This window comes from Sturnira hondurensis, unplaced genomic scaffold, assembly GCF_014824575.4.
Source record: "Sturnira hondurensis isolate 20B ecotype Veracruz unplaced genomic scaffold, ASM1482457v3 Scaffold0009719, whole genome shotgun sequence".
NCBI lineage: Eukaryota > Metazoa > Chordata > Mammalia > Chiroptera > Phyllostomidae > Sturnira > Sturnira hondurensis.
In genome coordinates this window covers 10,774,070-10,788,137 of record NW_028082350.1, presented here as the reverse complement: position 1 = coordinate 10,788,137, position 14,068 = coordinate 10,774,070, and the positions used below count along the sequence as shown (strand labels likewise).

Below are 14,068 nucleotides of genomic sequence, written 5' to 3'. Positions count from 1 at the left end.
GGTGCTGGTGGGGGTATGCTGTCCCTGGAGGCTCTGGGAAAAGTCCTTCCCTGCTTCCGGTAGCTTCTGGATGCAGCGCCTCAGTCGCAGCCTCTGTTGTCACATGGTGGTGTCCCTCTGTCTGAGTCTCCTTTCCCTTCTCTTTGTGAGGCCATCAGTCATACTGGATTTAGGGCCCGCCCTGCTCCATAACATCTACAAAGGCCCTATTTCCAAATGAGGTGACGGTCACAGGGATCACGGCTAGGACTTGAACGTAGCTTTTAGGGGGCCGCCGTTCAACCCACAACAGCGAGCGTGGTTGGTGGGATGCAGGTTATGAGGATTGTTAAGGCTTAGTGGTTGACGTGGCTCTCGTTGGCTTGTCAGCCTTTGTGCCTCTGTGCCTCCATCCCTAACCCTTGCCTGTTCCGACAGACTCTGGGGGTGTCTGCCCTAAGAAGGATTGTGAAAGGGCAGTTCCGTGTGCTGACTGTCCGCCACTGCTCCAGGGACGAGGGGCTCAGATTCCTCAAACTCGAGAACAATGAAGTTCATGTGCAGGGGGGTGGGATTAGTGTGGCAACACTGTGAGGACAGAATCAGGACAGTAGAACAACCCGCTGAGCTAGTCCTTGGGTGTTTGGGGGATCCCCTTATTGCTTCTTCTGAGGACATCGCCCCCAACATTAATACTGTCGAGACATTTGTCCCTTTTGGAGCACCCCTGGGTGAGGTGGGTTCATCCTCGCTGTTCATTTGGTCCTTCTTCTCACACCAGAGAGGGGTTGGCTGCCCCCTTGTCCCCTCTTGGAGGTGCCAGGGCTGGGCTGCTGAAGAAGTTGCTCTCCTTACACCCTTAGCTGTTTCCTTGTGTATCTCACAGATACTAAGTAGAAAGCAGTGATTTCATTAAATGAAATGTATGAATTTTGCCTCCTGAGTGGAACAAGGCACAGTGTATCACGAAGGATAGTGTGATTCTGCAGTATCAAATGGTTCCCGGAAGCTTCATTGGGTTTCTCTCCGTGGGTCTCCTGGGGGGACAAGGTGAGTGGGAGGCCAGAGGGGCTGGGCCATTTTTCTCCCCTCCTGCCTTCACCGGGGCTGCCCTGCTCCGATTTCTTTTGTACCCCGGGATTTTTGCCTAATACTGTGTTTACCGCTGAGTAAATCTGCCAAGTCCTGCTCCACCGGGTGAGAAAAGAGTGAAAACATCTACACGTTATTTTGTACCACTTTGTAGGGACAGGGACCTATGGGACGAGATGCCCTACGTAATTAAAAACTATTATTTGATTAGCTGTACCTTAAGCAGTTGCCTGGTTTGGGAAAGCCTAGGTGGCCCCTTGTGACTGTCCCCAAGTTTCATTTTCTCGTGTTTGAGTGCGTTGACTCCGGGTTAGGGCTGGTGTCCTTGCACAGGCTGCTGAGTGAAGCATTCGAGCCCCCCCCATCTAACGGCCTCCTCACTGAGTCACTTTAACATGTGGAATGTTGAACTTGTAGTTGGGGACTTCCCGAGTTCCCAGGGCAGTTTCAGAATGAAGGCCATGGAGATGCTGCTCGTGGGTTCTGTATCCAGGGCCTGTTCCCGCAGGTCTTGTCCCGGTAGGGTACATGTGCTAACCTGTGTTAATCTTGGTCCCCCGCCCCGGAATATCCTCCCCAATTGGTACTGTTCTTTTGAGTTCAAATTCTGCTCATCATAGGAGACTCATCTCAATGTCCACGTTGTCTAAAAAGACTTCAGATACTCCTACCAACATCTATACTGTTGGCTTCCTTAGAGGCCCGAGGTCATTAACGTCGTGACCTCCATTTGCGGCACACAGTCACCAATTTTTTTGTATCGCTCGGCACGTGACACAACATTTAGCAGAAAGCAGAATGCTCAGTCTGTCTCAAGTTGAATTGAACTAGATTTGTCGGCCGGAATTCCAGAGCGAAGGATAATTTTCTTCCAGAAAGTCTAATTTAAGACCAGTTACCTTTTCTTGATTAGTATTATCAAATGCAAACATGTCTCTCTCCCATTCTTTATTTTTATTTTAGGGTAAAATGGTGCAAAAAGGGACTTACACCGAGTTTCTGAAATCCAGGGTAGACTTCGGTTCCCTTTTAAAGAAGGAAAATGAGGAGGCCGAGCAAGCTTCCACCCCAGAAAGTCCCACGCTGAGGCATCGGACCTTCTCAGAGTCTTCCATTTGGTCTCAGCAGTCTTCCAGACCCTCGCTGAAAGACGCTGCCCCAGAGAGCCAGTCTGTGAGTCTCCCGTGTTGCAGCCCTGGTTCTCTCTGCTCGCGGTGGCCCCATGGGTCTTCATTCTGCTGCGCTTCTGACGTCTTCTGTCCCAAAGTAGATCCTGTGGTTCCGAGGGCTTCATCTGTGGCATTTGTAGAATTAAAACAGAATGAAGGGAGCAAGCCTGACTGTGGGCATGGGATGGAGAATCTTGTGGACATCAGTAGCAAATGCACTGCTCCGAGTTCCCACGTATATGTGGCTCCCAGTAATTGACATTAGAGATCTGGAAGTTATCACAGGTGAATCCTACCTACTCTGATGGCCCAGGCTTCCCTTTTGTACCCAGAGGCTTCATTTGAAGACCCCCTCAGACCACATCCTGCCACATTAAATCAGCTATTTTTCTTATACGTTGCTGTGTTTTGGGACCAGAGGTGACTGGTGGCATTATTTTGCGCAGTGGTAAGATGGTTGGTGATAGGTCAGAAGTAGCAAGTGCGAAGGACTTGACACACGGTAGACACTTTAGAGTGAGTTTCCATCCTCTTTTCTTACCCTTCAAGACTGGGAACCCATCTTTGACCCCCTTGTGGACCATGCAAATGAGGACACATTTGGCTCACGCCAGCCTCTAATGCATGCTGAGTCCTCCAGACCGAAGTGCAGAAATGCACCAGATCCCCTTACACAAATCCAGGACTGTACAAATCCAGGAGCCTAGATGGTTCACGTATTCAGATGAGTCTCTCACATTTGAAACTCAGGAATCACTCTTTACAATTCAGGAGCCAAGTTGATTTGGATCCTGTGCCCTCCCTTGTTATTCAATCTCATTACTCCACGTCACTAGTGCGGGGCCCTGTTGACTGTATTTGGCTAACAGTTTGGGCTCTGACTGTGCTTTATGCTTCCATTATTGAGTGACTCAAAGGGTCTAGAGTGCTGCACTGGCTGCCTGTCATTTTGTGTGTTATTGTGGAACATGCTTCTACATACGTATGTGAATCGGGGGTGCTGTGCACGTGCTGGAAATCATGATGTTCTGTTTTAAGCAGAGCCATGCAACAACATCCTCATGCAAATATTTTCTTACTTCTGAAGATTCCTGGAAGTGGGGTGGCTGGGCCTGAGGGTTAACGCATAGGTCACATATGTAGATATTCCCACCCCACCCGCCCCGCCCCCGCAAGAGAGGCACCATTTCTCACCGCTGCCAGCCTGTGAGACCTGTGTGTTCTTTTACGGCTTTGCCAGTGGAGTGCGTGGCTGACCTTTTGACCGTTTAGGGTTCCTTAAAGTGTTGTCTCTCACGGCCTTTTTTCCTTGCCAGGTTGAGAACGTACAGGTTCCAGTCACCGAGGAGAGCCGTTCCCAAGGGAAAATCGGTCTCAAGGCCTACCGGAACTACTTCACAGCCGGTGCCAACTGGTTTATCATCATTGTCCTTATTCTATTTAACGTCGCTGCGCATGTAAACAGAGACCTTTGTTTTGTTTTGTGCCCCCAGCTCGATATTTACAGTAATGTTTATGTTTACACTGAATTTTATGTATACTCTGTGACTGTATTTTTGCTGTCCACTTGGGTTTGCATTGCAATGTGACGGCACAAGATAGGCACAAGATAGGGGATCTTGTGGGGATCAAGATAGGCAATGCTTGACTGGCGTTGCGTGTACATTAACTTCTAGGGAAAAGACCCCACACAGGATATCTTGTAAAGACTTAAATATGTAGCAGGCACTTCCTTGACCTGTTGTTGTGTGGGGTGTTGGGCTTGGCACAACCTTGACCTGAGCTGGAAGGACCGTCTCCGTTTTCTGGAGCCTTCAGATGACCCATTTTAGTGGGGGAGCGTTTTTCAGCTGGTGTGTGACATTCGCCTGTGATTCGTGCATGTGTTTGTCTCCCTGCTCCAGGTGACCTACGTTCTTCAGGATTGGTGGCTCTCCTACTGGTGAGTTCTGTCTTTCGGGGCTGGCCGCAAGGTGCCGTGAAAGCCACATGGAGCCTCGCTGTCTCACAGAGTCGGGGAGCGGTGGCGTTTGCTCAGCCTCCTGTTGGAATCCTCACTTAGTTTCCCCGAAGGAAAATGAAAGTTTTTCTTGCTGGTGGAGTGTGACCCCCCCATGGTCTCTATCCATGGCTGATGCTCAGCAGCATCTTCACAGACAATTTTGAGAACGCAGAGGCATGGTTCAAATGGAATTTCTTTCATTTTAAAGATTTTATGTATTTATTTTCATAGAGGGGGGAGGGGGAGAGAGACACACCACACATCGATGCACTAGGGAAGCATTCATTAATTGGTTGCCTCTTGCACACCCCCCCCCACCCCCCACCCGCCATCCCACCGGGGACCTGGCCTGCAGCCCAGGCATGTGCCCTGACTGGGAATCAAACTGACGACCTTTCGGTTTGCAGTACAATGCCCATCTCACTGGGCTGCACCAGTCAAGGCTTAAACTGAATTTTTATAAGGTAGACGTACACAGGGTCCTGTGAGCTGGGAGTCACCTTCCAGCATTAAACAAACGTGACTCCCAAGTCAAAGATAAGTGTGGGGTTTTTTGTTTTGTTTTGGTGTGTATCTAAATTTCATCTCTAGCTTAATATTTTTCCTTCTCTGTTCGTAGGGCAAATAAACAGAGCGCCCTGAACACCACTGTAAATGGAAAAGGAAATGTAACTGAGACGCTGGATCTCAACTGGTACTTAGGAATTTATTCAGGTAAAGTGTAATCATTGGGTCTATTATATGAGACTCTGAGGTGCTGACAATGGGCCCATGTGAATAACTAGGCTTCCAGCAGTAATTCAGTAATGTCTTAACAGATTAAGGGTCTGAGTCACATTTACTGTGTGAATTAATTAGAATAATTATTTTTAAAACCAACTAGAAAGAAAGAGGTTCAGTGAAGACTCTTAATTTGCTCTCTACTGGATTTTGGAAGTTAAACCAGGATTGAGCATTCAGAAAATCAGCCACTGGAAATATGTGGCTATTGTCTATTCTAATAGGTTGCTTTCGCTAAATCTTACATTATTATATGGATGGGCAAGGGGATTAGAAACGGATCCCCACCCCCTGGTTCGGATTGTTCCAATTCTATCCGAATAAACCCTGGCTTTTGTTGAACTTGGATGAAATCCTCCAGCAGCAAGGCCCCCCAAAGAAAAGCGTTGTTCCCTCACAGGTGTGCGAAGCCCCCTTCCCCCTGCTGCCCATCTCTTGGGCTTCACTAATTACTGAAGAGGGAAGCTAAGCAGAGAGAAATCCTGTGTCTGGGAATTAGGCAGCCTCCTCTTTCTTACCTTGAGATCACAATGTTATCGCCTTCCCAACTGTGGGAGTACTTTACCATCTGGCTTGCCAGACTAACACGGCCTTCTGTTTTCACAAGAGCGCTTGAAACGTAGGTAGCAGGACATACTCTTTCAAAGGGAAGCCTCATCTGAAATGTTAACCATCCCTACAGGAAACACTCACACAGGCTTTCCTGGAAGACAGAGGGAGTTATGTTTGTAAGAGACCGCGCATTGAAACTGGACGTTTATTTTGTTGGTCACTTGCTAAGAAATCTGAATCCACTAGCTGTTTACCTTCTGAGTTGATGGACAATGGGCGACCTAGAGGAAGAAGGAAAACGGTCCTGTCATGTGTTCATGGGGGGACGGCAGGCTCAGGAGAATGCCTGCTGATGGAATTCAGGAATTTGACCAGCTTTCGGAGTTTAAGAAAGAGTGACGTGTCATTTGAGGGGAGGGGGAAGTACTTAATGGATTATTTATTACCGAAGTTATCCCCACTGTAGTTTGCATTGTGAGTTCCAGAGATGTTAGGAGAGTTCTTTTCATTTTTATGGGACTGTAGGTATTCATCGATATCATTAATAAAATACATAATTTAAATCATTATGTTCATTGGAAAATGCTTTGTTAGTGTAAAACTGTGAGAAATTTTTTTCTCTTTTAGATGAATTATGTTAAAATATAGTTTGTATTTTTTTGCAATTCAATTCTTTAAGAAATTTTCTACTTATAGCTTCATACGGTATTTTCATGTTCTTTAAAGCTACTTGGGCAGTTTTTATAAGGAAATGGTCAATTATTTCTCCCCTTACCTGCTAGTACCACACACTGATATCAGAACATACCACAATTTTAGAATGTGGCACGTGTCTTAAGTAGTAAGATTTGGGATACGGAGAAAGGAAGAGCACCTACTTTTTGTAATTGTCTTTCCTCTGAGTTTTTAATAGAACTTGTGATGGAATTTGGAAACACAACCATGAAACTGTAGTTGACATTGGATGTTTTTTCTATGTAGTTTCTTTTTTGAGAGAAAAATTAATGATTTTATACTCTTCTTTATAAATGTATCTCATGAATGCATTACATTCTTAATAGACCCCAGGTCCTTTGTGGAATAAGATACGTTGTATCTTTCTGCGCGGCCTGACACGCCTGAGGGTTGTACAGAAAATGCGAAGCTGCTGGGCTGAGTGACGTCTCTTTCTTTCAGGTTTAACTGTAGCTACCGTCGCTTTCACCTTCATGAGATCTCTGTTGGTATTCTACGTCCTTGTTAATTCTTCACAAACCTTACACAACAAAATGTTTGAGTCCATTTTGAAAGCTCCGGTGTTGTTCTTCGATAGAAATCCAATAGGTAAGTCCCATACCACGTGTGTCGGTAACTAGTGTCTTGTTAACACCCTTAGTGAGTGTTGCTTGCTTTTCAGCATTTGAAAATGAAGGCGATGCTTAGAATCCACTCACTGTGCGTGTTGATTCATTTTCTGTGAAAAGCCTCACCAACAGATGCTTCCTCTGCAGAGAAACTTTGCACGGAGGGCCACGCAAGCTTTCCCTCCAATTTGTGTGTGTGGAAAAATAAATGACTGTTTACTTTGCAGAATGACTTAGGAATCTATTCTGTGGCCTATGAAACACCGTAAGTGCCATGCAGACCTATGTAAATGTAGTTGATTAACTGCTTGGACATTGGCTGTATCACCCAGTGCTAAGCTGGGCCACCCTTCAGGAAAGGCCTTCCTGCAAGGAATCCCTCCGCATGAGACAGGCTGGGCGCTCTCTTTCTCTCATTGCCCACCCATTTCTAAACCAGAGCTCTTGGCCCTTGCTTGATGTGGTTTACCGAAAGTGGTCATAAAAAATGAATTAAAACACAAGATGGGTGAAGTGCAAATATCCTCTTCAATAATAGTTATTAACTCTATGGTTTTAAAGTAGACCTTTGGTTACCAGGTATTAGCGGCCTGGTCAGACCTGCCAGGTGGGTCGTCAGTAGTAAGATTTTCGGTACATGCGTCCTTGGTGGTTTCTACGTGGTTGGTGCCTCTGCCTGGAGATCTTTGACTGGTCTGGTTTCCGAAAGTGTGGCCGCTGACCTGGGTTCCTATGAAGAGTTAGGCCTTCCACTTGCATCTCCACTCTGTCCCGTTGGTTGGACTTGCAGTGAGGCCCAGGGCAGCTGTGTTTTCACAGCTAATGATTGATGGAACCATTGGAGGCAGAGGGGTGGAGGGAGCATAGGAGAAGCCTTGGTCTGGCCATTAACTTGCCCAGTGACCCAGAGCCCCTCGACACTGCTGGGCAGGCAAATCTCCAAGCAGGATGCTGCCGTGGTTCAAGGTAGAGACCCTAGAGCCTGCTGCCTGGCTTCTGTCTCGGTGCTGCTTACTGCGTAGTGGCTGGTTACAGTTACATTAATGCTTACTGCGTAGTAGCTGGTTACAATGACAGTAACACTTACCTGCTAGTTATGTAGTTTCTCTGCACCTGGGTTTCTTCATCCGTAAAAGGAGGATGCTCTGCACACCTCCTTCTATGAGATAGTGTGGGAATTACCCAGGTCCATACATGCGTAGCACTCGGAGCAGCGCTCACTTAGCACACAGCCTGATGCATCGTTGCAGTGACGCATCTCGGCTTCTCACGTGTGAGACGGACACACTTGCCGCCTCCCTTCCTGACTCACAAAACCTCTGTAAGGATGACAGCAGACTCTTCCAGAAAGCACCGTGTGTAGATGGAGTCGACTAGCACTGTTCGGTCCAGATGCTAGGTGGAGCACGAGGAAGTGTAAATGGCGGATACATCTAGTCTTAAATGCAGCTATAGTCAGAACGTCCCATCATGGCCGAGACGCGGCTCCACTTTGCCAGTTAATTTGAAAACGGCTGGCACAGAGCTTGGAGCATTCAGTGGGCCTGAATCTCCATTATCACAGTCAGCTGGACCCTTCGTGTCTGAGACCTGCAGGCTTCTCCCGGCACTGAGTTACTCATTATTCAAGAGTTTGAGAGCCGGTCTAAATCTGTGAGGTGGCCAATCTCAGAGCAGCGTGGGAGCACTTATCTTGCTTCTCCTCCTATCCCTAGTGGCAGGACCTGATTCCTTTGAGAAAATAGAAGCCCAAGGAAGGACTCACAGATAGGCCTCATTGGCCCAAAATGGTTAAGGGCCATGAATTATGTACTCTTTTAGTGGTAGACTAAAGGCGCTTTCGATGAAAGAACTGTTTTTATGTGGTCGATTTTACATTTCCACTTGGCTAAAATTTTTGTAATTCTTACAGTGGGAAGAGCAAGCTAAGACAGTGAGTTTTGCCTCATAGTTGACCTCATTGACTCTGTGTACTTTAATGGTTACATAATATTTTTAAAAATTCCTTCCAGAGTAGAGGGGTAGACAGGCTCGGTTTTGAAGTTCCGTTAAGTGTGTACGAGAGCCCAGCATAGCGTTGGTGCCCCAGAGTGACAGCGTGTGTTCTCTGAGCAGCACGGAGATCAGGAGGCACATCTTGTCTTCTCAACACTGTGACCCAGAGCATGCTGGGAGACTCCGAAGTCAGTACGTTTCCTCTGAGCTCAGGATCCTGACGACCTCCCTGTTTTTAGGAAACTGAGAGGACACACAGGCCTTTGGTCAGTGTGCACAGAGGGCCCTCGATGACACGGGTTGCATCCAATAAACCCACGTAGGATGAAACCTTTGCAAGTCATGACTTACCAAACGCCCGTGCTTAGCCTGCCCTCCCTTAAACGTGCTCAGCACACGTAACGTTGGCCTCCAGTTGGGCAACATCACCCCTCTCTCAGCACCGTGGGAGAGTACGGTGCTGTCCATCGCTAGCCTGGGAAAAGATCAAAATTCAGTGTTCGGGGTACAGTTCCTACGGAACAGGTACAGCGTTCGCACCATTCTAAAGCTGAAAAGTAGTAAGTCGAAAAATCACAAGTCCAGCCGTTGTGACCCTCTGTAGTTTCCAGCAAGCTGGACTCGGGTGATGAGTGGTGCAGATACCACAAACTCCAGGCCGAGGCCTGCTGGGTCTCCCCGAACCCTAGCCTAGTTTGTGTTGTGGAGGGCTTGGCCAGAGTTCCCTCCCATACCCATCTCCAGTATCTGCTTCTCTGGAATCTTCTCAGTGACCCTGACCAGGGTTGTAGCAATGTCGTCTACACTCATTCATGATGCTTCCGCCCCAGGTGCGTTGTCTCCCTTCTAGTATTTCCTCCCAGATCCTCATGTATTTTTGTTAATAAGTGGGGAATGCTTTGCACTTAGGCAGAGAACCCAGGCCTTCGGGGTAGGGTCCTGAAACCCCGACTACCCTTCTGAAGTCCCAAGTTCGTTTGGATTTCAGGAGAAGGGCAAAGGCCACCTGGAAGGTGTGTGTTTCTTTTCAATAGCAAAGTTTCTCTGCAGTATAAGTGTAGCCATTCCAAAGAACTGATTGGCAAGAAGGTTTCACTGTGCCCAGTGACATGACTATGTCGTTACTCTCCATGTTGAACCCATACGTGGTTTGGTAAAGTGTACTTAGTGTAGTCTGTATGATCCCATAGCTTGTGGTCTACTCATCTTTCATAGCCCGATAAACTGGTTATTTGGGCAAAATGAATCAGCTAGTGTGTGGTCTTAGAGGGGCAAAGCTGGTTTTCTTTTCCTTTTTTTTTAAACCTTCCTTGCATTCACCCATCTCTCTTTTTTTATTCTTCCCTCTTAAGATGTGTTTTGATAATGGTATCATGCGTGTCTGTGAAAGAGCTGTGTGATTTCCAGCTGCCCTGGCGCCCCCTGCTCATTTTGACTGTGGTTGGAGTTGGGTAGTGCCCTCTGCTGTGTCTGCCTGTTCCTGGTTGACCATTGCCACCTGTCATTGTGTCCCCATTTTAGTTCTATCCGACCTTTTTTTAAAAAAGATTTTATTTGTTTTATTTTTAGAGAGAGGGGAAGAGAGGGGGAAAGAGAGATAGAGAAACGTCAATGTGTGGTTGCCTTTCACATGCCCCCAACCAGGGACTTGGCTTACCACCCAGGCATGTGCTCTGACTGGGAATCGAACCGGTGACCCTTTGGTTTGCACACTGGCACTCAATCCACTGAATCACACCAGCCATGGCTCAGTTCTATCAGATCTTAATACACAGGTAATGCAAATCCCAGGTCAGCAGTAAGTCATTCAGAAACTAGGAGAGGATTTCCATTTTAAATGCAAATCATGTTCTTGCATGGGCAGAATCCGATTTACTTTTTCCATCTGGCACAAGAGGGCAGCATGATCTACATTATTTCAGGGATATTGCAAAACCTGGTTGATTTTTTTTTTTAAAGAAAGCTTTCTTGGAAATACCATTTTTATAGCTTGGGTCTTTGTAATTTATAGTGTTGGTAGGAGATTTTATTTTTTATCTATTTTTTTAAAAAGACTTTATTTACTTATTTTTAGAGAGAGGGGAAAGGAGAGAAACATTGATTGGTTGTCTCTCATACGTGCCCTGTCTGGGGACCAAACCCATGATTTAGGCATGTGCCCTGCCTGGGAATAGAACAGGCTACCCTTTTGCTTGGTGGGATGAAGCGCAACCAACTGAGACACACCAGTCAGGGCGATAAGGAGGTTTTAAAAGCATTGCCGTGGTTTATAATGGTTGAAACAGTAAACTCTTCTGTTTTTATAAAAAATGACTCACCGTGTTGTCCCAGAATAGCTAATATTTCAAACTAGGTTATTTGGATTTCTTAACTGACACTTTCTCCACCTAGTAACTGGACTTGGCGGCTGCTGGCATCTTAACCAGACATATTTTCATTCCTAAAGGGTAGAATATGGTCATTGGCATGACCCGAGTCCGCACGAGTTCAGGGGGAAATGGGACCACAGTTTCTGCAGTTTTCTTCCACACTGTCAGAGGCATCAGGGACATTGCATTCCTATCAGATGTTTCTAGAATTTCACCCTGTGCTTCAGAGACAAGAGGAGCAGATAGCTCGCTGTCTTGTTTTCTTCATGCCTCCTTATGCTGACATAACACTTGGCCGAGTGTGAGGATTGTCATGAATTCCAGATAAATAGTTGTTTATTTGCTTTTGATTTGTTGACTCGGCTTTCAGACACTGAGCCGCTGGTGTCAGTGGGTGCTGTGGTTGTTTGTTCTCGCTGGGAAATGCAGAATTCATCTTGGGCTGTGGCCAGTGTTAGTGTATTCCTCTCCCAGGGCCGTGTTTTCCGCCGTGGGGTGTGTGTGTGTGTGTGTGTGTGTGTGTGTGTGTGTGTGTTTGCGTATTTATTCCCCCAGTGTAAAAAAAGTGTAAATTTAAGTTATTCTTTATTTGCAGATCAAGTTAAATTAGGCCTAAACACTATAACACTATACAAAGAGAAAGAGAAACATCCTGACGTCTCTTGCCATTTTTGTTCTTCTGGGGGAAGGTACTTGCACCCACTGAGGTGTTACGGAAAAGGAATGTTTACATTGGAGTTTAAGAGAGACATTTTCCTGTGTCCCTCCTAATAAAAAATCTAGGGTTGCCTTGAGGATGAACATTTTCAGCTCAGCTGAGTGGGGAACGAGGCTCTGTAGGTGAGCTCACAAATCTAAGATACCCTGGATTGGGGTGAGTGTTGTGTAGGAGTTGAGGGTTGTGGAGAGTGGGGTCAGAACTTTTGCTCTGTTTCTTCAACCTGGAAACGGACTGCTTGGCATCCACTCCAAGTTGCCGAAAATAAATAACTTGTGGAGAAGTGAACTGGAAGCAACATGGCGAGCTTTTCGTACCACCCGAAAAACTGTACTGCTATGCTGTTTATGAAATCAATTGTCAACATCCCGCTGCCTTGCCAGAAACAAGAGTCATCCGTAGAGAAGAAAGATAATTGTCAGGATGCCTATTTGTCTATTCAGTTCCAATGACCAGTGGCGTGAGTGCTAAATGCATATTTTTAACAAGTATAATATTTCAGCACTGCCAAAATTACCTTGACGATAATAGACCTGTTAAATTATAGCTCTATAAGTTAGGAGCTAAGATGGCTTTGCTTTGCACACATTAATCTATGCCTGTTCACACAAGTGATTCTGCTGAGAGGGTAGCGTGTTTGAACAAGAAATACTGGTCCTAAAGCCTCTGATTTATGGGAGGGGTTGTTTTGACACAGCATCATTCAGACGATTTACAAGGCAAGGCTCCGTGTTAAAATATTTCCCCAGTGTCATCATTCGTCACCGGCATAAATATTCAGCAGCGAGGCTGGAAAATTGGTAATAGGCCCATTCATGCCAAGTCACTCGCTGTGTTTCCTTTCAAGTGAGATCTGTTTGCGGATATGGTTAAAAGAAACTATGACTTTCCTTCCTTGAGAGCAGCTGAGCTGTAAGAAATTGAGAATAAAAATAACAACTCTCCTGACAGCTTTCATGCACTCCTCTGGCCTTGGTCGCTTTTAATTCTGGCTTAAGTCCTGTAGGCTTTTTTGGTTTGTTTTTTTTTTCTTCCTTTTCTTGCTTCGTGCACGTTGTAAAGAACATTTTTTATAAGTACATTAGTTAGTTTAACAGGCTTTTTGTGTTCAAAGGAAGAAGTTAGTCATCATCAGAACAGCTTTGTTGCAAAACAAAAATACACATTTCCCCTTTCATTTTTCCTGGTTAATAATAACAAATGCAAGTGACTGGAAAGGGAGCGACACAAAAGATGACATCAATCATAATGATTCTCAATAGCCACATAAATATTATTTTTTTAGCTTTGAATGAAAACAGCTAATAGTTTGAAGTAGGTGTGGTAATTAAATCCTGTCAGCTTGTCACATAGTAAAAATAATGTCGTTTCACATCACAATGGCTGTATGTACTTAAACTCTTATCAGAGTGATAGTAAGTCATATTTTATGGGAGGTGCTCATTTACTGCTAATAGTATCATAAAAGCCTTTGTTACCAGTTTAAATAGTTACATAATTGCGTGTGTTTGACCGCTATTGTTATTTTGTCAGCAATCTGTTTAAAGGTGATTATTCCAGCACTTGTCTGCGGCTGGTAAATATCGCACCATTGGGGTGTACACTTTTTATCTGTTAGAATGTTCTGATTACTCCTTATTCATGTTTTTTTTCCCTCCACAATAACCATACATGGAAATGCTGACAACTTAGTAACAGAAAAAGCACTGTGTTTGTGGTTGTCCAGTAACGTGTTAAAGAGATAAGATTTAGGGAGGCTGTGCCTTGTTCAGAGGTGGTTTTGTAATCGTGTGCTATCTCAGGAAAACGAAATGATGGTATTCTTCTTGTGTTTTCCTCTTTTTCAATTGTGGATGTATTGTGGTACATACATCCCTCTTATAAGTTCACTCCTTTAATATTTGTGACTGTGCTCTGAAGGCTCCCAAACTCCTGGGTATTTATTGTTTGACATCTTGGATCTTAGCGCTGGGCTGTCTTCAGGACTTAAGACTTCCCTGGTGAATCCCAGCTCCTGGTGTTAGTGTGCTTGATAATTGGGCATTGCATAGGATTTGTGATGTGTGGTT

General features: G+C 45.6%; 1 protein-coding gene across 1 annotated transcript in view; it reads left to right on the top strand.

Annotated features, from left to right (window-relative positions):
* ABCC4 (ATP binding cassette subfamily C member 4 (PEL blood group)) overlaps positions 1 to 14,068 on the top strand; it is a 222,820-nt gene that overhangs the window by 96,589 nt on the left and 112,163 nt on the right. The window contains exons 15-19 of the mRNA XM_037057558.1: positions 2,035 to 2,244; positions 3,557 to 3,697; positions 4,145 to 4,182; positions 4,862 to 4,956; positions 6,751 to 6,897. Of these exons, the coding sequence (XP_036913453.1) occupies positions 2,035 to 2,244; positions 3,557 to 3,697; positions 4,145 to 4,182; positions 4,862 to 4,956; positions 6,751 to 6,897 (631 nt within the window). The remainder of the gene's footprint in view (positions 1 to 2,034; positions 2,245 to 3,556; positions 3,698 to 4,144; positions 4,183 to 4,861; positions 4,957 to 6,750; positions 6,898 to 14,068) is intronic.